This window comes from Aquila chrysaetos (assembly GCF_900496995.4).
Source record: "Aquila chrysaetos chrysaetos chromosome W unlocalized genomic scaffold, bAquChr1.4 W_unloc_1, whole genome shotgun sequence".
Taxonomy (NCBI): Eukaryota; Metazoa; Chordata; class Aves; order Accipitriformes; family Accipitridae; genus Aquila; species Aquila chrysaetos.
The window spans coordinates 2,522,191-2,548,533 of record NW_024470321.1 but is presented as its reverse complement, the minus strand read 5'-3'; the positions used below and the strand labels follow the sequence as shown (position 1 = coordinate 2,548,533).

Sequence of the window (26,343 nt, the reverse complement as noted above, 5' to 3'; positions counted from 1 at the left end):
CCATCATTTTTTTTAAGTCTACTATCCTCACTACATCCTATAGGGTCTGCTCTAAAAATAAAATGTATTCAGTAGATTTGTGAATGTCCTTTATCTTATAAAAAGGACACTACTCAACAATGCTAAATATATCATAGAACCCACTCCTCCTAAGACTGATAGCTTAAATACCTACAGTACACTCAAACCCTATCAGCTTGAGAGAGAATTCACATTTTGTAGTTTTTTATTTTGAAAGGAAAAAGTGGTGTTCAACTTCTTAAGCCTGGGAATCTTACATACATAGGTTTATGTGCACATACAATGTTTAACAAAATTAAATCAAAAACTGTTTACTGCTGAAACACTTCCCTATTTAAGCAGCTGCTGAAAAATGCTGTCACTAGCAATTAAGTATAAGGCAGAAAAATTTAGATGTTACCATTGCATTAAAAAAAAAAAAGAATCTCCAAAATCAGCTTCCACTTCTCAATGTGGAATCAAAAAAACCTTCCTTTTTCTATTAACAGCAGAGGAAGCAAAAAAAAATAATAAACATATTTCCTCATGCAATCTATCATTCTTCATACACAGAAAAATCACACACATGAAACAAATTTGTAAACTCTAGCCAGGAGTCAATTTACATTTATTATTTCAACCTTACAGTGAGAAAAAAAACAAAACCAAAAAACATTCTGCTCTTTATTTTTTAACACAAGTTATTTTCAGCTTTCATTAGGCTCTTACATACAAGAGGGAAGGCTAGAGTTTTTTCATATTTTTTTGAAAGGGGAAATTGGACATACAAAATATTGTTTCTGCTCATTTAGAAGCCTTGTAAAAATTCTTGTAGCTGTGCAACTATTTCTGTATCCACGGTTTCCATAAGTGCATGAAAACCTTGTTCTCCCAGTAATTCCTGCTGTGCCTTTAGCTTCTCATAGATGAACTGCTGCAATGACACAGTGTGTACAGGGTCCTTCAGTGCAAGCTGTGGAAAACATGTAAGAGGAAAAAAATATAATAATGCACTAAAAAAATACTCTGTGACTTACTCATCTCTTTTATAACCTCACCCCAAGAAAGAAATCTTCTGCTTTTCTTTGTACTTAATTGAGAAACAAGAGAAAACTCCTGTAAAGCAAAGATCAAATTAATTATCATCAAACACAAATGTCAGTTTAAAACTATTTGAAACAGTCTCAAATCATGGACCTAGTCTGCTGTAAGATTTCACCCTTCTATAAGATAACAAAGCAGCTTTGAAGTTGTTTTAATTACTGCTGAATGAGTTTCCCATAACTTCTAAGAAACACATCAGATGTTACCACAAAAAGCACTTTACAGATGGCATGAACTATGGTCAGTTAGATTTTATTAGTAAGGAAACAAAACAAAAATAATTGAACTGGTTTAGATTTATATGACAAACAACAGCTAAAATAAATTGTTCATATGCGTAAAAAATAGACACACTTTTGGGTAGGGAGGGAAAGAGTATTGCTCTCTATTTTCCACATATTAAGTGCTTCTTAATAAAAGCAAAAAGAGGTCAATGAAAGGCCTACATCGACAGAGGACCTATTCATAATTTTAAAATCAGAAGAGAGGTATAGACAGGCTAAGGACATGGACAGTTACGCAGCATTTGTCCTTCAGCCCACCAGGCTGGATGAAGGGGGATGGGAGGTGAGAACACCTGGAGCTTGCAGCATCATAAAGAAGGAGGATGTTGAAATAAACATGAAATTACTGCAGACCCATAATCTTATGCTCATCTTAGTATCAAAACTAAACAACACTACTATTTATGCTGGAAGGTCAGGAAACAAGATATAATGCTAGATCTCAAAGCCCATTGAAATAGGAGACACTTCTGAGCTTGTAACACCCTGCTATACTGCTATTTCCAAAGAAGTGAGGCATATTAAACTTGAACAACTGCTCTATCTATATTCCCTCTCATTCTTATTTCATACAATTTATGGCATGTTTGCTGCATTATTACAGCATTATCTTATCAGCCACCATGTAAAAACCCAAAGTGAAAAGTACAAAGGATTTTCCTGTAGACAATGGATACAGTTGATCCCATTAAATTTCAGTAACATGTACATTTTTTGATCAAACTCCCTTGTTGAGTTAAATCAGAACTAGGAAATAAGGCATTTAATTCTTCTCTGATCAGAAGCTATGGGATACAATTAGTATCACACGGAGTTTATATCAAATGGGAATGCAATATAGGAAGTATGTTTATTTAATAAACTACCTGGCCTGAAAAAAGAGTTTGAACATAGAAACATCTATAAGAGCATAGATGGGCTACTGCTTGAACCAGAGCATTCATTTTTTTGTAGCAGTAGTAAGCTTAGGTCTGTCACGACCCGTTGTGGTGGGTTAACCCTGGCTGGATGCCAGGTGCCCACCAAAGCCGCTCTATCACTCCCCCTCCTCAGCTGGACAGGGGAGAGAAAAATAAAACAAAGGGCTCATGGGTTGAGATAAGGACAGGGAGAGATCACACACCAATTACCATCACAGGCAAAACAGATTCAACTTGGGGAAAATTAACTTAATTTATTGCCAATCAACCAGAGTAGGGTAATGAGAAATAAACTCATATCTCAAAACACCTTCCCTCCATCCCTCACTTCTTCCCGGGCACAACTTCACTCCCGGATTCTCTACCTACACCCCCCGAGCGGCGCAGGGGGACAGGGAATGGGGGTTACGGTCAGTTCATCACACGTCTCTGCTGCTTCATCCTCTTCAGGGGCAGGACTCCTCACACTCTTCCCCTGCTCCAGCGTGGGGTCCCTCCCATGGGAGACAGTCCTCCACAAACTTCTCCAACGTGGGTCCTTCCCACGGGCTGCAGTTCTTCATGAACTGCTCCAGCATGGGTCCCTTCCACGGCATGCAGTCCTTCAGGAGCACACTGCTCCAGCGTGGGTCCCCCACGGGGTCACAAGTCCTGCCAGAAAACCTGCTCCAGCGTGGGCTCCTCTCTCCACAGATCCGCAGGTCCTGCCAGGAGCCTGCTCCAGCACGGGCTTCCCACGGGGTCACAGCCTCCTTCGGGAACCCACCTGCTCTGGCGTGGGGTCCTCCATGGGCTGCAGGTGGATATCTGCTCCACCGTGGACCTCCATGGACTGCAGGGGGACAGCCTGCCTCACCATGGTCTTCACCACGGGCTGCAGGGGAATCTCTGCTCCGGTGCCTGGAGCATCTCCTCCCCCTCCTTCTTCATTGACCTTGGTGTCTGCAGGGTTGTTTTCTCTTACATGTTCTCACTCCTCTCTCCGGCTGCCGTTTTCCGCCTGTCCCAACTTTTTTCCTTCTTAAAAATGTTATCACAGAGGCGTTACCACTATCGCTGATTGGCTCGGCCTTGGCCGGCGGCGGGTCCGTCTTAGAGCCGGCTGGCATTGGCGCTCTCTCGAACACAGGGCAAGCTTCCAGCAGCTTCTTACAGAAGCCACCCCTGTAACACCCCCCCCCCGCTACCAAAACCTTGCCACACAAAGCCAATACAGCAGGGTTTGTTTTTATGCAGAACTTGCCCCACCACAATGTTTGAGACATTAACTCTTTCAGTCTCTCACACCACCCCGTGGCTCAAACATTGTCTATACAATCTTCATGGATTCTCCATAGTCTTCTCCCAGGGTGGCGATTTAGACATAAAGAAAGGGGAGAGCGAGAAAAGGAGAGAGAGGGAGAACATGTACAAAGCTTCGAACGGTACAAAACTTCACTTAGTGGATAGAAGAGGGAGAAAAGAGAGAAGAGAGGGAAGAGATGGCACGGGTAATCATACAGTGAACAATTGCAAGGCCAAGCATTAAGAACAAAAATCCACATAACAACATGAGACCAATGCTAACAAGCCATTTTCCCCACCCCGTGAGTCCCAAGGACGTTAGGAGAGAGGTCAGCAACAATCCTCCGTTAAACCGGTCTCTTGGTTGCACTGCTTGGAAAAGTTCTCCAGTCTTGTCTGTAACTTCTCTCATCTTTTGCACTGCTTCTAAGGAGGTAGTTGCATTGTGTATGGTGAGACAGCATTCTCCGTCAGTGGGATTTAACATCCCACGTACCCCCCATGTTCTTTTAGCAACAACATCACAAGATTCAAGGTTTCCTCCTCGGGGAAGAAGATAAATCTTTGAATCCTCAGAGGGAGTTTTTTAGAGCCATGAAAGGTCCTCCAGAAGCATCATTCCAAGAGCAGTTTTGGTTTACATAAAATATTACCAGGTTTTTCACAAGATTGGTGATGTTTACATTAATGAGGCCGAACTGAATTCCTTCATACAAACACCTTGATTGGTGTCATTCCAGAGGTGCATAAAACCTTGAATCAAATTCCAAGCTAAATCTGGAGAATCTTTTCCCTGTCCTCCAGTGGAAAGGATCAGGATGAGGGAGAAGGTTCCCCAAAGCATCTTTCCCTACAATAACAGACAAAAATTACAAATAACAATAAACTGATAACACAACAATTAATATAGTTAGGACTAACACGGGTCCCTTGCCGCCTTCTCCATTTCTCTTTGGTTCTACAAAGTACAAATATAAAGCATACATAGATTAAAATGAGGGTATTGTCCATTGCGTGTGGATTCGGTGGTCTTTTTCATGTGCATCGGTCGCTATCCATGCAGACAAGTACAAAGGGGTCCCCAATGTCATCTAATTGCTCCCTTAATACCCTTTCCTGCTCCAAAGCCTCCATCAAAGCAGTATGTAGTCTCTGGTCAGTCACTCGCTCAGTGGCAAGTTGATTAGAGAGACTTCTTGTCTCATTTTCCAATTGCTCCTGCAAAGCCTTCACTAAATCTTGAAAGTATTTTATCATCTCTCCTTCTGCTTGTTGGGCCACACATTTGTCCCGTTGTGCTGCCACCAGAGCAGCTCCTAAAACCACACAAACCAATGTCATACCAAGGGGAAAGGGCCAGGCATTGTAGCCCTCTAATCTCTCCAGGAGAGGGTTGCAGTCTACGGTCAGACCTCCCAGGGAGGCCATAACAAGCACACAGTTATAGGGATCAGATCCCTTTATTATTCCTCTGTGGACTATCTCCCCTTGCATATGACTCCTCTCAGAGAGGGGCCACAGCAGAGACCTGGTCCAAACGATCGCTTTAGCAACGCCGAGGGAATTCTGCCGACTACACCAAAAAATGTCACGACACAGGCTGGACAGACCAGGGAGGGGTCCTGGTGAGTTCGGAATTCCCTCAGGCTAAATTAGGGTGAAACGACACCAAAGGATCAGTTGAACGTGCATCCTCCAGCAAGCCCTCCATGGGCTTCACCTGCAGTTGTTGTTATGCAGGGTTCGTTGTTATGCAGAACTTGCCCTGCCACAATGTTTGAGACATTAACTCTTTCAGTCTCTCACAAGGTCATTCTCACCAAATGAGCTGTGTCATTTTCAAACATTCATGGATGAATTTTCTAATAAAAAGTTTCTTCAAAGAAAAAAATAATATTGCATATTCATAACTAATTTATACATGCCATAATGATGCATACTGTCCTGGTTTTGGCTGGGATAGAGTTAATTTCCTTTCTAGTAGGTGGTATAGTGTTAATTTCCTTTCTAGTAGGTGGTATAGTGTTATGTTTTGAGTTCAGTATGAGAAGAATGTTGATAACACACTGATGTTTTCAGTTGTTGCTAAGTAGTGTTTAGACTCAGTCAAGGATTTTTCAGCTTCTGATGTCCAGCCAGCAAGAAGGCTGGAGGGGCACAAGAAGTTGGGAGGGGACACAGTCAGGGCAGCTGACCCAAAGTGGCCAAAGGGGTATTCCATACCATGTGACATCATGCCCAGTATATAAACTGAGGGGAGTTAGCCTGGGGGGGATCACTGCTTGGGAACTAACCGGGCATCAGTCGGCGAGTGGTGAGCAATTGCATTGTGCATCACTTGTATATTCCAATCCTTTTATTATTATTGTCATTTTACTATTGTTATTATCATTATTAGTTTCTTCTTTTCTGTCCTATTAAACTGTTCTTATCTCAACCCATGAATTAGTTTTACCTTTTTCCTTCCAATTCTCTCCCCCATCCCACTGGGTGGGGGGTGAGTGAGTGAGTGGCTGCATGGTGCTTAGTTGCTGGCTGGGGTTAAACCATGACAATACTTTGAGATAAAATACTACATAAAACATGAAGAGAATCCTTTCCATTTTGGCATGATAAAAAAAAATAAATATTTGAATTTTTATATGGAGTGGAAGACTTTAAACCTTAAGAATATTTACTTATTTATCAAACAATATTATTCACAAAATGGGGGAATACTGATTGAAACAACCACAAAAATATAAGACAGAGTAAAACATCCAAAACCATTGTAATTACCACAAAAGATAAGTTAAAGTCTTATTTCTTATGAACAACTCCAGTGAATAAGCAGGCTGCTGCTTAGCATCTTCCATCAGTGCCTGCAAGTTCTTCTTTCTTATTATGGTCACCTCACCTTTCATACTGTAAATCTCAGTCATTCCCTCAGTATTCCTAATATTGGCTTCTTAGCCTTTGATCCTTCACCATTTTCTACTATCCAGCTATTTTACATTTCAAAGGTAAGATATGATCTTTTTATTACTTATTCCTAACATTACACTCTTTTGAAAAGGGGACTAATTGCAATAATTGTTTAGCATTCTATAGTAATTCTTCTCAGTAAATGTAATCTGGTCTCTAAAATATAAACAGACTTTTCAAATTGAAATACTCTAACAATTTCTAAACAACAGCTACTGTAATCAAGATTTGACAATGCTAGTGATATTCTTTTGTAACAGCGTTAGCACAATCTACAGGGTAAAAAAAAGATTGTCTTGCCAAGCAAAGAAACTACCAGTTTCTGAACAATTTGCATTTGTTAACCGATGATTGTAATTTGGAACATATAACACATTTCTAATTAGTTAGTTCAGTAAGTTCATAGCTCTAAACAGTCACGTATAAAATGACTGTAGGGAATTTTGCACAGAAAAACAGGTATTAAAATTGCCATAGACAAGTGTTTTCATACTTGTGACTCTGATACAGCAGCATGCATTACAAAGTCACCTTGGGAAACACCTCCAAAAACCCATTCTTCAACAACCTTTTAACCCACAAACCAATTAATCTACATATTTAGTTAACTGTATGACTTATGTGACCCTACTATAAACCCTTGTTTAAGTACTCAGTATTAGAAAGGGAAGTCAGAACAATTTCTCTTAAAAATATCAAGTTCAAGTAATTTTTCTTTCTACTCTACCAAGACAAATTAATCTAATTTGTAATTGTATATTACAAAGTTTATTCCCCTGATATCTAAAAAGGAAAAAATAAAAAAAGAAAATAAAAGGAAACAGACTTCAAGTCAATGGCAAACAAACCTCTTGTATTTCTTATATGTCAATGTTCACTAATAAGCCTCAATTTAAGTCCAAATTTTTTCCTAATTTTAACAAGCTACTAGAATACAACTATACATGTAATGCTGCTCTAGCACCCAAATGGTGGTTTTCAAATTCTGAACGAAAGTGCTGTATTGTTTTGAAAATACAGGGTTTGAATCCTTGCTTATTTGCAAAGCTTGCTGGAACTTAAAGACTGAGCTATCTCTAGCATCTCTTATAAAAACGATTATAGATATGCTCTCTAGCATCTCTTAGAGGTGCTAACCCTGTAGCACTGTCCTAGTTTCAGCTGGGATAGAGTTAACTGTCTTCCTAGTAGCTGGTATGGTGCTATGTTTTGAGTTCAGTATGTGAAGAATGTTGATAACACTGATGTTTTCAGTTGTTGCTAGTAGTGTTTAGACTAATGTCAAGGATTTTTCAGCTTCTCATGCCCAGCCAGTGAGAAAGCTGGAGGGGCACAAGAAGTTGGCACAGGACACAGCCAGGGCACCTGACCCAAACTGGCCAACAGGGTATTCCATACCATGTGACATCCCATCTAGTATAGGAACTGGGAAGTGGGGGCGGGAAATCGCCGCTCGGGGACTAGCTGGGTGCCGGTCGGCGGGTGATGAGCAATTGCACTGCGCATCATTTGTACATTCCAATACTTTCATTATTGCTGTTGTCATTTTATTAGTGTTATCATTATCATTATTCGTTTCTTCTTTTCTGTTCTATTAAACTGTTCTTATCTCAACCCGTGGGTTTTGCTTCTTTTTCCCTATTTTCTCCCCCATCCCACTGGGTGGGGGGGGAGCGAGTGAGCGGCTGCGTGGTGCTTAGTTGCTGGCTGGGGTTAAACCACAACAATGAGTTTTGCTTCTTTTTCCCGATTTTCTCCCCCATCCCACTGGGTGGGGGGGGAGTGAGTGAGCGGCTGCGTGGTGCTTGGTTGCTGGCTGGGGTTAAACCACAACAGTCCATTTTGGCGCCCAACGTGGGGCACGAACGGTTGAGATAATGACAAACCTGACCAGAGCTCATTAAAACAAATTTGTTATAAGCATTCATTATATTGGTCTAATAGTTGCTGGTCATTATGTTGATTTATGTGTTCTTAGAGTTGTTGCTCTGGTTTTTAAAGTTCTGTTATGTATCACCTCGCTTGCTGTATGTAGTCCCTCTTCTGCTGCTTATCATCCGTGGGAGGTGGATTAAGGTTTTCGCTTTGATGTATTGTATAACACTGGTTTATGGTATGATAAAGTCATCGGTTGTGGGATTAATCCGGTATTTGCACTCAGCATTGTCACCTTTATACTGCGGGAGCCATCTGTGGGAAACTATTAATAATTATACCATTTACCTTTCCTCCTTGGAAAACCAGTCTATGGGTGGGGTACCTTTCTTCCCCTCTCCTTTCTCCTTCAGTCCAGTTACAATGGTGTTTGAGAATTTTGAAAAATTTGAATACCCTTGGGATGTTGAGACCAGCACGGTCCTAGCCCTACTGCTAGGAATTAGCATACTCCTGAATGTGGTTCAGCTCTTGTTTAAGGTTAAACGACTGTTTAAGAAGATCACCCAGAGGTCTGCCCCGAGGCTGGATAATTATGAGTGGCAGGGTGTGTGGGGTAGTATGGGCAAGTACCTAGAAAAGTGGGCACCTCCAATGTTTTGGAAATTCACCCCTGAACAAGTGCAGAATCCAGAAGAACTAGTAAAATATCTGGAAAAAGTATGCTGTCACCCCGGCAGCTCCAGAGAGATACAAATCACTGCAACGTGCTGGGGCCTGGCCCATGCCTATCAAGCCCTGTTCGACACAACTCAGCACCCTCAAGGGGAAGAGAAGGTCTCTGGACCTAACAACAAAACGATGAGCACTGCGGTCACCCAAACCCCGGCAATGGGCGCTGCGGCCCCTCCAGCCCCAGCGACGAGAACTGTGGCTACCCAAACCTCAGCAACAAGCACTGCAGCCCCTCCAGCCGTGGCAACGAGCACAGCAGCTACCCAAACCTCGGCAACGGGCACTGCGGTCCCTCCAGCCCCAGCGACAAGCACTGCTGCTACACAAACCTTGGCGACAGACGCTGCGGTTATCCAAAACCCGGCGAGCGATACTGCAACTGAACCAGCGGACCAACCTGCACCAGTATCAGTTGCCCCCGTACAGAAAAAGAAATATACAAAAAAATCAGCTTGCTTAGCAAAGGATGAAGGTGAACCAGGGTCATCACAGGAACAGGAGGAAGAGGCAGAACCAGAGGTAATAACCCAGTCCCTATCCTTGAGTGAGCTGCGGGATATGCAAAAAGATTTTAGCCGCCGTATAGGTGAGAATATTATCACCTGGCTCCTCCGATGCTGGGACAATGGGGCTAATAGCTTGGAATTAGAAGGTAGGGAAGCCAAGCAGCTGGGATCGCTTGCCAGGGAAGGTGGCATTGACAAGGCAATTGGAAGAGGAACACAAGCCATCAGCCTCTGGAGGCGACTCCTGTCAAGTGTGAAGGAAAGGTACCCCTTTAAGGAAGATGTTATATGTCAATCAAGCAAGTGGACAACCATGGAAAGAGGTATCCAATATCTGAGGGAATTAGCTGTGCTAGAGACGATTCATTATGACCCGGACAACCCACAATTACCCAAAGATCCAGACAAAGTCCCATGCACACAACCCATGTGGCGGAAGTTTGTACGGAGCGCACCATCGTCCTATGCCAACTCACTGGCAATAATGACCTGGAAAGACGAAGAGGCACCGACAGTGGATGAAGTGGCTCGCCAACTCCGTCAATACGAAGAAAATCTCTCCTCCTCCCTACAAGCCTGCATTTCGGCTGTGGAGAAGCTGTCCAAGGATTTCCAGCAATTCAAAGAGGATATGTCCTACTCCCCACCTGTAAGGACCAATGTCTCAGCTATTAGGAGTGAGTGCTCCTCTGCCCAAGAGAGAGAATATAGAAGGTACACACCGCGAGTTGCCCTGTGGTTTTACCTATGTAATCATGGAGAGGACATGAGGAAATGGGATGGAAAACCTACCTCGGTCCTAAATGCACGGGTACGTGAGCTGCGAGGAAAAACCACCACAAAAGGGGATTCTACGAGGAAAAATGCCGCTCCAGTTTCCAAACAGAGTAGAAGGGCTGATCTTATTTCTGATCCTCTTGAAGGGACTTCTGAGCCAATTTTACGAGAAGTGAATACCGGATACTCTGGCCAGAATTAGAGGGGCCCTGCCTCCAGCCAGGTGGAGGAAAGGGATAACCGGGTCTATTGGACTGTGTGGATTCGATGGCCTGGCACGTTAGACCCACAGGAGTATAAGGTTCTAGTAGACACCGGCGCACAGTGCACTCTAATGCCATCAAGTCATAAAGGGGCAGAACCCATTTGTATTTCTGGTGTGACAGGGGGATCCCAAGAGTTAACTGTATTGGAAGCTGAAGTAAGCCTAACTGGGAATGAATGGCAGAAACACCCCATTGTGACTGGTCCGGAGGCTCCGTGTATCCTTGGCATAGACTATCTCAGGAGAGGGTATTTCAAGGACCTAAAGGGGTATCGATGGGCTTTTGGTATAGCTGCCTTGGAGACGGAGGAAATTGAACAGCTGTCTGCCCTGCCTGGTCTCTCTCAAGACCCTTCGGTTGTGGGGTTGCTGAGGGTTGAAGAACAACAAGTGCCAATTGCTACCACAACGGTGCACCGGCGTCAATATCGCACCAACCGAGACTCTCTGATTCCCATCCACAAGTTGATTCACCAACTGGAGAGCCAAGGAGTGATCAGCAAAAGTCGCTCACCCTTTAATAGTCCCATATGGACAGTGCGAAAGTCTAACGGGGAGTGGAGACTAACAGTTGACCATCGTGGCCTGAATGAAGTTACGCCACCACTGAGTGCTGCCGTTCCAGATATGCTAGAACTTCAATACGAACTAGAGTTAAAGGCAGCCAACTGGTATGCTACAACTGACATTGCTAATGCGTTTTTCTCAATCCCTCTGGCAGCAGAGCGTCGTCCACAATTTGCCTTTACTTGGAGGGGTGTCCAGTACACTTGGAATCGATTGCCCCAGGGGTGGAAGCACAGCTCCACCATTTGCGATGGACTAATCCAGACTGCACTGGAAAAAGGTGAAGCTCCGGAACACCTGCAGTACATTGATGACATCATCATATGGGGCAACACGGCAGAAGAAGTCTTTGAGAAAGGGAAGAAAATAATCCAAATCATCTGAAAGCCGGTTTTGCCATAAAAGAAAGTAAGGTCAAGGGACCTGCACAGGAGATCCAGTTTTTAGGAATAAAATGGCAAGACGGGCGTCGTCAGATCCCAATGGATGTGATCAACAAAATAGCAGCTATGTCTCCACCAACTAATAAAAAGGAAACACAGGCTTTCTTAGGTGTTGTGGGTTTTTGGACAATGCATATTCAAAATTACAGTCTGATTGTAAGCCCTCTCTATCAAGTGACCTGGAAGAAGAATGATTTTAAATGGGGCCCTGAGCAACAGCAAGCCTTTGAACACATTAAACGGGAGATTGTTCATGCAGTAGCCCTTGGACCAGTCTGGGCAGGACAAGATGTTAAAAATGTGCTCTATACTGCAGCCGGTGAGAATGGCCCTACCTGGAACCTCTGGCAGAAAGCACCTGGGGAGACCCGAGGTCGACCCCTGGGGTTTTGGAGTCGAGGATATCGAGGATCCGAGGCTCGCTATACTCCATCTGAAAAAGAGATATTGGCAGCATATGAAGGAGTTCGAGCCACCTCAGAAGTGGTTGGTACTGAAACACAGCTCCTCTTGGCATCCTGACTGCCAGTGCTGGGCTGGATGTTCAAAGGGAGGGTCTCCTCTACACATCACGCGACTGATGCCACGTGGAGTAAGTGGATTGCACTGATCACACAACGGGCTCGCATAGGAAACCCCAGTCGCCCAGGAATTTTAGAAGTGATCACGGACTGGCCAGAAGGCAAAGATTTTGGAATGTCACCAAAGGAGGAGGTGACACGTGCTGAAGAAGCCCCACTGTATAATAAACTGCCAGAAAATGAGAGGCAATATGCCCTGCTCACTGATGGGTCCTGTCGCATTGTGGGAAAGCATCGGAGGTGGAAGGCTGCTGTATGGAGTCCTACACAACAAGTCGCAGAAACTGCTGAAGGAGAAGGTGAATCGAGTCAGTTTGCAGAGGTGAAAGCCATCCAGCTAGCGTTAGACATTGCTGAAAGAGAAAAGTGGCCAGTGCTCTATCTCTATACTGACTCATGGATGGTGGCAAATGCCCTGTGGGGGTGGTTACAGCAATGGAAGCAGAGCAACTGGCAGCGCAGAGGTAAACCCATCTGGGCTGCCGCACTGTGGCAAGATATTGCTTCCCGGCTAGAGAATCTGGTTGTAAAAGTACGTCATGTAGATGCTCACGTACCCAAGAGTCAGGCCAGTGAAGAACATCAAAATAACCAACAGGTGGATCAGGCAGCCAAGATTGAAGTGTCTCAGGTGGACCTGGACTGGCAACATAAGGGTGAGCTATTTATGGCTTGGTGGGCCCATGATACCTCAGGCCATCAGGGAAGAGATGCAACATATAGATGGGCCCATGATCGAGGGGTGGACTTGACCATGGATACTATTGCACAGGTTATCCATGAATGTGAAACCTGTGCTGCAATTAAGCAAGCCAAGCGGTTAAAGCCCCTGTGGTATGGAGGACGATGGCTGAAATATAAATATGGGGAAGCCTGGCAGATTGACTATATCACACTCCCACAAACTCGCCAAGGCAAGCGCTATGTGCTCACAATGGTGGAAGCAACCACCGGATGGCTGGAAACATATTCTGTGCCCCATGCCACCACCCGGAACACTATCCTGGGCCTTGAAAAGCAGGTCTTGTGGCGACATGGCACCCCAGAAAGAATTGAGTCAGACAACGGGACTCATTTCTGAAACAACCTCATAGACACCTGGGCCAAAGAGCATGGCATTGAGTGGGTGTATCACATCCCCTATCATGCACCAGCCTCTGGGAAAATTGAGCGATACAATGGACTGTTAAAGACTACATTGAGAGCAATGGGGGGTGGAATCTTCAAACATTGGGATACACATTTAGCAAAAGCCACCTGGTTAGTCAACACCAGAGGATCTGCCAATCGGGGTGGACCTGCCCATTCTGAACTTTTACATACTGTAGAAGGGGATAAAGTCCCTGTAGTGCACATAAAAAATATGTTAGGGAAGACAGTCTGGGTTACTCCTGCCTCAGGCAGAGGTAAACCCATTCGTGGGATTGCTTTTGCTCAAGGGCCTGGGTGCACTTGGTGGGTGATGCGAAAAGATGGGGAAGTCCGATGTGTGCCTCAAGGGGATTTAATTTTAGGTGAGAATAGCCACAATTAAACTGTATGATATTAGTTGCTATATAACCCTGCTACTGTATGTTATCATTACTATAATTGTTATATGCTATATCCATAGTACTACAGTAAGAATCACTTAGATCAAGCAAGAAAGAACTGTGATAAAACTGAGCGAAGCGCAGTAGTGATGGAACCAGAACTGACTCCAGCATGCAACAATCCAACGGTGCACACCATCCTCCTGTTGCGTCCAATGTTACCTGCTCGTCACACTGCACTGAAGCCCAATCATGCTCTGCTGACTGAGAGGACTTTGCACCATCCCTCCTACCCAGAAAGACTGGTATGACAGATGGAGCCCAGAGTCGGGAACTAAATGAACTCAAGGAACATTTAATGAACATAACCCATAAACTAAAGGAATGATATCTCTGTGTGTGTATACATATATATTCTATTAAACCGTTCTTATCTCAACCCACGATTTTTGCTTCTTTTTCCCGATTTTCTCCCCCATCCCACTGGGTGGGGGGGAGTGAGTGAGCAGCTGCGTGGTGCTTGGTTGCTGGCTGGGGTTAAACCACGACAAGCACCTGCCTCATGGCAGGTGATGATGGGTTTCAAAATAATCCTCTGAATCATCTCTGCAATACTACTGAAAAGTAATCCTGAAAAAATAACCAAAGTGACGAAGATGACAAAACTTAATATATTACAGAATTCAAAGTTAATCTTTTTTATTCCTAACTTAGCTGCTAGATTTGCACAATGCAGAGATTTATAGGAACAGGCACTACAACATTGATACATAATTACACTGATTTCAGCAGCATTCTAATGCCACATTTTCTTTTTCATAAAACTTCAGTGAAGCTAGTCAACTTTATATGTAGTGTTGTGGTGGTGGTACAGCCCCACGCCCTCCCCCTGCCCCCCCCCCCCCCCCCCCCCCCCCGGCAACTCATATCTCAGGATAAGCTATGCATGCTTTGGGAAAACCTCCCATTGTGCTGTTATCTTGATTACAAGTGCAGAGACTTATGGGTGCCAGGCACCCCCCCCCCCCGCCACACTTGGGCCATCTGCTGCCTGAATTGTCTATCAAAATGACTCAGCATGAATTGTGGCCAGAATGTAAAATAACGACCAAAGCCAATCATCTCCAGACCCTACAAAGAGCAATCCAAGGAGAGATCCTTGGAGCTCCCTAGGACCACAGCGGGCTGTGTGACCCAGTATTAGCCCCTGAGCTGGGACGCCTCTCAGGGTAGATTTCATGAGGATTGAAAGACCATCCATCAATGATTTTGCGAGGACTTAAAGGCCAGATTTCGTGAGGTTTACTGACCGTCCGTTGATGAATGCCAGCACATAAAAGTGAGTAAATCGTGAAACTCACGAGAGGGAAATTTTAATCATAGATTAACCTCTGTCTGTGGGGGGGTTGTATCTGTGCATGTGCATGTGCATTTGCAGTTTGGTTTGGAACTATTTTGCCTGTTTGTGTGTGTGTATTGGGTCTGGCTGAGATGGAGTTAATTCTCCCCATAGCAGCCCTCGTAGTGCTGTGCTCTGCATCAGTAGCTAGAAAGGTGTTGATAACACACCAGTGTTTTGGCTACTGCTGAGCAGCGCTGGCACAGCATCAAGGCTGTCTCTCCAACATTTTTGCCCCCTTCAACAGCAGGCTGGGGCAGGGCAAGATCTTGGGAGGGGACATAACCAGGACAGCTGACCTAAACTAACCAAACAGATATTCCATACCATATGACATCAGCTCAGATATAAAAGCTAAATAAAGGGAGATGGAAGGGGGACATTTTTGTCTTCTGGAGCAACCACTATGTGTACTGAAGCCCTGCTTCCCAGGAAGTGGCCAGACATCGCCTGCTGATGGGAAGTAGAGAATAACATCATTTGCTTTTCTTTGCTGTCGCGCACGACCTTTGCTTTCACTTTATTAAACTGTCCTTATCTTGACCCACGAGCCCTTTGTTATATTTTCTCTCCCCTGTCCAGCTGAGGAGGGGGAGTGATAGAGTGGCTTTGGTGGGCACCTGGCATCCAGCCAGGGTCAACCCACCACAGTCCTTTTTGGCGCCCAACATGGGTCTCGACAATGGCAGTTTTGCATTAAGCGTGCTATAGCTAGTTATTAAGTGGCAAGCTCCTGTGCAGGTCACGGGGCTTGTTGGCTGCTTGCTTATCTCTATTTTGCTGAGTTTGGGAACATGGTAATGCAAATAATGTCTATGTGCTTTGCCCTGGCACTGATGGCTTTGCTGTATTGTGGGAGCTATCTTGTGGAGAGGATGAGGGAATACATCTCCCTCTCCCTACCAGGCATTGATGTGAATGGTTTTATTATGCAGGCTCCCGAGGTCCTTGTTCACCCTTATGTGAGCTGTTCAATACTAATAATTAATACTGGTGGTATATTATGGGTGTTGTGGAATCTGGTCTCGTCCTGGTATAAGAGAAGACAAGTTTCGGGTGAGGCAATACTGAAATGTGCCCTCAAGCGACCGGTCCCTGGGTGGCAGGGTATATGGAAGGATTTGGGCAGATTCCTAGGACGGTTATCACCTCCCATAATCTGGGACTTTACACCCGAACAGGCAAGCAACCCTGGCAAACTGACGCGCCACTTGATAGAAGGGTGCCTTGCCTATCCCAATGAAAACCAGTAGCTTCTCGCACTGTACTGGGGCCTGGCCTATGCCTACCGAGCCATAGTTCAACACTCTCAGAGGACCACGGTTGAGGCAGGGACCCAGACTGCATCTGAGGACACCATGCTCGAGATAGGGACCCAAACAACAACAACCACCACAGTAATTGCCCCAATAGTGAAAAAGAAACAGTGGACAAGGAGATCAATGGGTCCACATCCTCGATTAGTAAGGGAAGAAGAAGAGGAAAGGTTTGATCTAGAAGGCGGTCCTTTGACAAAGAAATTGGAGGAAGGAGTGAGAGAACTTAAACAGGAAGTGGAAACTACCCGGTCCCTGACGTCCTCAGAACTTTGGGACATGCGGAAAGACTACAGCCACTAGCCAGGTGAGCGGATTGCTGCCTGGCCGCTCCGATGCTGGGATAACGGGGCCGACAGTCAGCAACTGGAAGGCAAGGAAGCCCAACAGCTGGGATCCCTTGCTAGAAACTGGGGAATTGAAAGAGGAATTGGAAAAGAGGCAGCAATTTGCAGTCTCTGGAGACGGCTCCTCTCAAGTGTGAGGGCAAGATATCCATTCAAGGAAGATCTTGTGAACTCCTCAGAAAAGTGGACTACCGCAGATGAAGGGATCCAGTACCTGAGAGAGTTAGCAGTGGTGGAAGTCATCTACAGTGATCTAGATGATGAGGAGGTCTCCAAAGATCCAGAGGATGTCCTGTGCACACGGGCCATGTGGAGAAAGGTGATTCAAGGTGCCCCAGCATCGTATTCTAACAGCTTGGCAGCAATGTATTGCCCAGATATGGAAACACCAACTGTGGAGAAAGTGTCGTCTTGGCTCCAAAACTTTGAAGAAAATCTCTGTGTCTCCTCACCCCTACAGGACAGTGCCTTGGCTGTTAGGGACACTCCAAGAAATCTGTCCTCTCCTGCCCCGGTCAGAGGGAAAGGGAGCCCAAGGCGTATGCCGCGTGGTGCACTCTGGTTCTTCCTGCGTGACCAAGGGGAGGACATGAGGAAGTGGGATGGTGAACCCACCTTTAAGCTGGAAGCCCGCGTACGTGAACTGAGAGGGAAGACAGCTGTTAAGAAGGGGTCACCCAAGAAGAAGGCTGTCAGTGTCGTTGCTGTAGAGGCCCAAGAAAGCAATCAGCGATCCTCCAGGCATAGAAGAACTGAAACCACCTCCCTTGATTCTGGTGAAGGGTCTTCTGGTCTGGCACCGCAGGGGTCAGACAGCGAATACTCTGATGAGGAACAGCAATAGAGGGTCCCTGCCTTCGGCCAGGAGGAGGAAAGGGATGACCGGATATACTGGACTGTGTGGATTCGATGGCCTGGCACATCAGACCCACAGAAGTATAAGGCTTTGGTAGACACTGGTGCACAGTGTACGCTGGTGCCATCAGGGTACAGGGGCACAGAACCCATCTGGATCTCTGGAGTGACAGGGGGATGCCAAGAATTGACTGTATTGGAGGCTGAGGTGAGCTTAACAGGGGACAAGTGGGAAAAGCACCCCATTGTGACCGGCCCAGAGGCCCCTTGTATCCTTGGCATAGACTACCTCAAGAGAGGGTACTTCAAGGACCCAAAGGGGTACCGATGGGCTTTTGGTGTAGCCACTGTAAACACAGAGAAGATCAAACAGCTATCTACCCTGCCTGGCCTCTCGGAAGATCCCTTCATTGTGGGATTGCTGCGAGTTGAAGAACAGCAGGTGCCAATCGCTACCAGGACGGTGCACCGCCAGCAATATCGGACAAACCAAGACTCCCTGGCTCCCATCCATGAGCTGATTCATCAACTAGAGAGACAAGGAGTCATCAGCAAGACTCATTCACCTTTTAATAGTCCTATATGGCCAGTGCAAAAGTCTGATGGAGGGTGGAGGTTAACAGTAGATTATCGCGGCCTGAATGAAGTGACACTGCCACTGAGTGCTGCTGTACCAGACATGTTAGAGCTCCAATATGAACTGGCATCAAAGGCAGCCACGTGGTATGCTACAATTGATATTGCCAATGCATTTTTCTCCATTCCTTTGGCAGCAGAGTGCAGGGCACAGTTTGCTTTCACGTGGAGAGGTGTCCAATACACCTGGAATCGACTGCCCCAGGGGTGGAAGCACAGCCCTACCATTTGTCACAGACTAATCCAAACTGCACTGGAACAAGGCGATGCCCCTGAACATCTACAATACATCGATGACATCATCGTGTGGGGAAACGAGGCAGAAGAAGTGTTTGAGAAGGGAAAAAGAATAATTCAGATTCTTCTGAAAGCTGGTTTCACCATAAAGAAAAGCAAGGTCAAGGGACCTGCACAGGAGATTCAGTTCTTGGGAATAAAATGGCAGGATGGACGCCGTCATGTGCCTATGGATGTGGTTAAGAAGATAGCAACTATGTCTCCACCAGCTAACAAGAAGGAAACACAAGCTTTCCTAGGCCTTGTGGGGTTCTGGAGAATGCATATTCCAGGTTATAGTCAGCTTGTGAGCCCTCTCTATCGAGTAACCCGGAAAAAGAACTATTTTGAATGGGGCCCTGAGCAACAACAAGCCTTTGAGCATATCAGACAGGAAATAGCTCGTGCAGTAGCTCTTGGGCCTGTCCGGACAGGACCAGGTGTACAAAATGTACTCTACACTGCAGCTGGGGAGCATGGTCTCAACTGGTGCCTCTGGCAGAAAACACCAGGAGAAACCCGAGGTCGACCATTAGGGTTTTGGAACCGGGGGTATCTAGGATCAGAAGCCCACTACACCCCGACTGAAAAAGAGATACTAGCAGCATATGAGGGGGTTTGAGCTGCTTCAGAAGTTGTTGGTACAGAAGCATATCTCCTCTTGGCACCACGATTGCCCGTGCTACACTGGATGTTCAAAGGAAACATCCCCTCTACACATCATGCAACCAGCACTACATGGAGTAAGTGGATAGCATTGATCACGCAACTAATTTGATTTCATTCAGATAGTCATGTCAAAAATATTTCGAGTAAATTAAAAAGTTTCCTGCAACAAAAATAAATTTGCTTTCCTTTCACTCTATGTTTTTGGAACATGTATTCAGAACTAACAAAAGAATGAAATAGCTTGGTATAATTAGTTTGTTGACAATATTAGACAATCAGCTACAGTCTTAGCTGAATAAGCAAGCAAAATCATCAGTTTGGAAGAACAGTAAGCACTGATCTTTATTCACTGTATTTTCATTATGACAAAATTAAAATAGTGTCTGGTTTAAGAGAAGACCCTTAAGATGTTTTGAGACTATTCTATTTGCTTTTTGGAGGAAAAAATCATCCTCTTGAAAAATTCAGTCTACAGCTTACTAAGTGCTGAGCATCTAACATTGTTCCAGCACAGTATACAACCATATCAGTATTAACACTGGCTACATGGTCTGTAAACACTGGGTGGTCAGGGACCATCGTTTTGAATGTAAGCATGTGTTTTGGGTTTGTGTCGTGGGGTTTTGGTAGCAGGGGAGGGGCTACAAGGGTGGCTCCTGTGAGAAGCTGCGAGAAGCTTCCCTGGCTCCAAGTCGGACCTGCCTCTGGCCAAGGCTGATCCAATCAGTGACAGTGGTAGCGCCTCTGCGATAACATATTTAAGAATGGGAACCTGCAGCAGAGGAGGGAAGGAGAATGTGAGAGAAACACCTATGCCGATACCAAGGTCAGTGAAGAAGGAGGGGGAGGTGCACCAGAGGAGGTGACACCCCTGCAGCCTGTGGTGAGATGGCAGGCTGTCCCCCTGCAGCCCATGGAGGTGAGTGGTGGAGCAGATGCCCACCTGCAGCCCGTGGAGGACCCCATGCCAGAGCAGTCAGATGCTCCCGAAGATGGCCGTGACTCCATGGGAAAGCCCACACTGGAGCAGCCTGTGCCTGAAGGACTGTACCCTGTGGAAGGGACCTACGCTGGAGCAGTTCGTGAAGAACTGTAGCCAGTAGGAAGGACTCACCTTGGAGAAGTTTGTGGAGGACTGTCTCCTGTGGGAGGGACCCCATGCTGGAGCAGGGGAAGAGTGAGGAGTCCTTCCCCTGAGGTGGAAGGAGGGGCAGAGAATGTGTGACAAACTGAACGCAACCCCCATTCCCTGTCCCCCTGTGCCGCTCGGGGGGAGGAGGTAGAGAAAACCAAGAGTGGAGTTGAGCCAGGGAAGGAGGGAGGGGTGGGGGGAAGGTGTTCTAAGGTTTGGTTTTACTTCCTAATATCCTTTTTTTGATTTGATCGGTAGTAAATTAAATTGATTTTGTTTTTTCCCCAAGTTGAGCCTGTCTTTTGCCCATGTTGTGGTTTAACCCCAGCCAGCAACTAAGCACCACACAGCTGCTCACTCACTTCCGCCCACCCAGTGGGATGGGGGAGAAAATCAGGGAAAAAGAAAAAAGCAAAAATCGTGGGTTGAGATAAGAACGGTTTAATAGAACAGAAAAGAAGAAACTGATAATGATAACAGTAATAATATGACAATAATAATAATAATAATAAAAGGATTGGAATATACAAGTGATGCACAATGCAATTGCTCAACACCTACCAACCGATGCCCAGTTAGTCCCCAAGCAGCGATTCCCCCCACTCCCTCCAGTTCATATACTAGATGTGACGTCACATGGTATGGAATACCCCGTTGGCCACTTTGGGTCAGCTGCCCTGGCTGTGTCCCCTCCCAACTTCTTGTGCCCCTCCAGCCTTCTCACTGGCTGGGCATGAGAAGCTGAAAAATCCTTGACTTTAGACTAAACATTACTTGGCAACAACTGAAAACATCAGTGTTATCAACATTCTTCTCATACTGAACTCAAAAACATAGCACTGTACCAGCTACTAGGAAGACAATTAACTCTATCCCAGCTAAAACCAGGACAGCCTGTGACCATAAGTGGTGAGTGATCCCTCCCTGTCCTTGTCACAACCCATGAGCTTTTCTTTATATTTTCTCCTCCTCATCCCACCGAGGGGGAGGAGTGAGCAAGCGGCCTCATGGTGCTTTGTTGCTGGCTGGGCTTAAACCACAACAGTATGTATGCTGAGTTCCTAGCTTTGTGGCCAGTTTTTTTTGATTGAAACGCTCCTGATTCTGAGAAGAGCAAAACACACATTTTCCAGTTAAAAAACCACAAGACAAAACAAACCACCAAAAACACCAAGCCAAACAAAACAAACCACCAAAACTAAGCAAACTAGAAAATTCCAACAGCTTCTTAGCCAAAACAGCTAAACAGAGTGTAGGGAACACCGTTCGGAAGATCTCGCGATGTCACGGAAAGGTAGAAGGCTAGTCGTCGCCTCCCTATGACATATCAGTAATCCCACCTACCGTTGTTAGTATAAAAGGAATTAACTGCGCAATAAAGGACGGAGTTGGCACTCACACCATGTGTGTTATCTGTCTCTTCCCTGGTCCGGGCCGACCAGTGATCTAATCGCGGCACCTTGATATGTAGCACTGCTACATAGTGGTGACCCCGACGTGATCGGCCGCACAGGCGACGATGAGGCTTGCGCAAGCGATTAAGGTATTAAAGGTGTGAGCTTATGAGGTGGGTGCCCGCGGTTCGATTAGGAGGGGCCCCACGGGAGAATGCATCCAATGGATGCTGCGCCGGGGGGACATTGAGTTTCCTAGATAAGTTTTGAGCCCCCCAAATTGGGGAGAGATTCGGGAGTCCTTGCTCCGATCCGAGCGCGGAGCTGCTGAACGATCGCAGAGTTGGGGGAAGGTGGAGCAGGTGGTCGCGGCGGGACGGGAGGCTGAGGCGTGCTGGTTGGCGGCGCGAGCTGCTGTGTCTGCGGGTGCAGCGCCGCCTCGGGAGCAGCGGGGACAGTGCCCTCGGGAGCAGCGGGGACAGCGCCCTCGGGGACAGCGGGGACAGTGCCCTCGGGGACAGCGCCCTCGGGGACAGCGGGTCGGACTCAGACGGAGCGGGCGGCCGTGGAGCGGGGCTCGCAGAGTGGGCCGTCTTTGATCGCGGACATGGGCACGGAGGGTGCGGCGGAGACGGAGGTTTTTTCTGCAGAGGCGGCACCAGCGGGACCTGATGCGCCCCCCCCCCCCCCCCCCCAGTATCCATGAGAGGAGTTGCGGCGGGTGGTTCGGCAGCTCATGGGGAGGGACGGTTTGCAACGCTTCAGGCACAGGCACAGGGCATACGCGGGCGTGACTTTACGGCACTTGCAACAACTGCCTTGGCCGCACTTGGGTGTGTCGCGGCCATGGATAGAGCGGACCCCCCTTGCGTGAAAGTTCCGCAGGGGATTGCCGAGAGGTTTACTGCCTTTTTAGATCGGCTTCAGCTTGCTGTGCAGGCGGCAAACCTCCCGGAGGTGGCTAAAGGGGCGATTGTGCTTGAATGTGCTAGGGCTCAAGCTAACCCACAGAGCGCAGCGCTTGTCTCTCATTTGCCAGCGGGTTCGTCCCTAGGTAACGTGATACGCCAGGTACTGGAGAGAGAGCAACACCGGGAAGCGCGTCCGATAGTGGCGGCCTTGCAACAAGTTTTGCAGGCGGGTACAGCCTGATACTGCTTTTGAGGAGGCAGTTTGTAAGGAGGCCGCTAATGAGCAGGATTCTGATTCCGATAATAATTCTTTTGTATCAGGCAGGGTGGACTCTGAAAAAGAGCCGGATTTATATCCCTCATTACCTCCACCGCTGCCTGCCGCGGCCGTCCCGCCGCTGCCTCCCACGGCCTCTGCGCGGCCGGGACCGCTGCCGTGCCGCCGCCGTCCCCCACCCCCCCACCCCAATCGCCTGGTACTCCCTCTCCAGGGTTTGCTGAACTTAAAACAGAACCTAACTTTACTACACTACCTGTATCTCCTTCTCCTGCTAATCCCTCTAACTCTGTGCCTCTGTCTAATCCATGACGATTCACTTAATGATTTGGGAAAAAATACACATAGCTTGATGCAATGCTGTCGAGAAAAGCTCTACAGCAAGGAGATACCATGTTTACTTTTCCTGTTGTATGCACACCTGCCTCAAGAAATGCAAGAACCTCAAGAGTTAGAGTTCTTAGGATCAGTCATCATGAATCCCTGTGTGATGTTTAATTACATCTATAACACCACTCGAAAGGGTCAGAATGTAAATGCTATTTTGCCTGTATATAGAAATGCTACAGCTTGGTGTAACTATATCTATTCCAGAATATCACACTCTTTTTTCTATTCCAGCTGCTTTACCTACGCGGATGTTTTTAATTTGTGGGAATAGAGCGTGGGAGAGGAATTCCATCGAAACTTAACAGGAGGCCATGTAGCCTCGGACAACTTACGTTACTAACACCCGATATTAATATGATTCACAGTAAAAGGCTCACGATAACTGACACAGGTTTAACTGGATGGCTAACAAGTTTGGGAATTACGGGATGATTAAAAGATTTGCTTATGCATGGCTTAGTTATTTTAATTGTAATATTAGCAGTTGTAATGATTGTACTACGTATCATAAAATAGTTGAACGTATGATTGCAAAAGCATTTCATGTAACTTGGCTTGCATAAAAATAAATGGGAAAAAAAAAAAGAGAGAGAGAGAGGAAGAGACAGAAAAAAAAAATTAAATTAATGAAAACAAACAGCTGGAGAGGGGGAAGAGAGATGCGGTTGCAGAACACACAGACATGGCAGCTGAAGAGTGAGAACATCTAAGACAAATAACCCTGCAGACACCAAGGTCAGTGAAGAAGGAGGGGGAGGAGATGCTCCAGGCGCCAGAGCAGAGATTCCCCTGCAGCCCGTGGTGAAGACCATGGTGAGACGGGTCGTTCCCCTGCGGTCTATGGAGGTCCACACTGGAGCAGTGTGCTCCTGAAGGACTGCATGCTGGGGAGGGGACCCATGCTGAAGATCTTCATGGAGGACTGTCTCCCGTGGGAGAGATCCCACGCTGGAACAGGGGAAGAGTGTGATGAGTGCTGCCACTGAGGAGGATGAAGTGACAGAGATAATGTGTGATGAACTAACCGCAAAACCTCATTTCCCGTTCCCCTGTCCAGCTGTGGAGGAGAGAGTGATAGGATAGCTATGGTAGGTAACTGGTGTCCAGCCAGGATCAACCCATCACATAGACAAAATGCATTATAAAATAGAATGAAATTACATTGCAATTGGGAATTTCAAAAACAAGGACTCTGTGTAACTCCTTTACAAGGGAATGAAAGTGTATGTGATTGGAATTAGGTGAAGGCACATTTGCAAGGTGCATTTGCTACTAATATTGCAGGAGAGACCTAAGACCTTGCACAGATATTACAAGATCAAATGGGAAATATACAAAATTAGCAGAATAAGGTGTTTTTCAAAGAATTGTCTAATACTGTTGAATGCTTAAATCCAAAAACATGATTTGAAGGTTTAAATTTGTATATCTGAATTTATATTGCTATTGGAGAATTATTAATCATTTGTGTGTTTGCAGCAATCAGAATCACCTGAGCAGCAGTACGAGGATTGCGTCAGTTCGAAGCTAGAGTCCTCGCTGCCTTCCTCGTGAATCTGATGTTCCTAAACAAAAAAGGGGGAGATGTGGGAGCAGCTCGGAACACCTGGCATTTGTTTTCAAGAGTGACCATTAGAACGTGTTGTGCTGCATGTTTGCCAAGCCTTGAAGAACTAGTTTTACAAGGTCAGGTTGGAGGATGGCCTTGTGTAGGCCTGGGAAGATGTGGCTGAAGACAGTCACGAGTATGTCTATGGAGTGTTTTTATCTTTAACTGTTCTGAGGACTGGCAAACATCCCAGCTGGGTCAGATATGCCCTCCTGTGCTAGTAGTATTGGCTGTGAGTCGTTGGTACTTTCTGGATCTTTGTTGAAACATATATAAGTTGGATTCTTTTGTGAAATAAAGGGAATCTTGCACGGAAAAAAAAAAAAAAAAGAAAAAGTCAAATTGTGGGAGATTTCATAGAAAATGGGGGAACATTTCTTTGAGCCTGATTATTTAGAGTTAGCATAAGTAGCCCGCAGTCAACATGAGTGGACCGGAGTACGCTCCCTTTAAGCCACTACAGTATTTGCATGTTACCGTAGACACCTATAGTGAATATATTCTCGCTACAGCGCACAGGAAGCAGAATAGCTTGGCGGTTGTACAACACTGGCGTGCTTGCATAGCCCAACTGGGGATTCCACGACAGATCAAGACGAATAATGGTACAGCTTATACTGCGGAAAAGGTGAAACGATTTTGTGCAATCTGGGGTATAGCCCTTGTACATGGCATTCCTTAAACAGCACCAGGCAGGCCACTGTAGAACGCCCTGCTAGATCGTCTTAGGGAGGGGGACCAGGCGGAGCCCTCCTGCTTACGGGATAATTCACCTGTTCTCCGTGCACAGCGTCTCCTGTTAACTGCGTTAACTTCATTAAATCAGACAATTCGGGGGGACCTGGACCAGATGACGGCGCAACGACATTTTACGGCTACGGAAGAGAAAGGCCCCTACCCGTTGGTCCGTGTGCGTGATCCCCAGACACGCCAATGGGACGGACTGTTTGAGCTGCGTTGCCTCAGGCGGGGGTACGCCTGTGTACAGATACCTGAAGGGCTACTGAAATGGGTCCCTAGTCGCATGGTTCGTCCTGTCCTAACCTCATAGTGTTTTTAGTGTTTTTTCTTTACAGATTACTGTTATCCTTTCCTGGCTTATGACGCCTTGGGTATCTGCTGCGAATTTCTGACACTACACCACTTAATGAATAAGACAACAGAACTTCAGAGACAATAAGGCGCTGCAAGACCTTTATAGCAATTAAGAAAAATGTCATTTTGGCTTGGAGCATTTAGCTGCGGGATGGGGACTTAGGAGTTGGTTTGTATCTTTGTTAAAAATCGGGGTTTCT

At 46.1% G+C, this 26,343-nt stretch overlaps 1 protein-coding gene across 4 annotated transcripts in view; it reads right to left on the bottom strand.

The window, feature by feature from the left end:
* Positions 1-769: 769 nt before the first annotated feature.
* Positions 770-26,343, bottom strand: part of LOC121232868 (importin-11-like) — a 168,165-nt gene continuing 142,591 nt past the window's right edge. For all 4 annotated transcript variants that reach the window (XM_041121351.1, XM_041121354.1, XM_041121353.1 and 1 more), the window contains one exon: positions 770-973. In XM_041121351.1, coding sequence (XP_040977285.1) covers positions 809-973 — 165 coding nt within the window. In that variant the 3' untranslated portion in view covers positions 770-808. The remainder of the gene's footprint in view (positions 974-26,343) is intronic.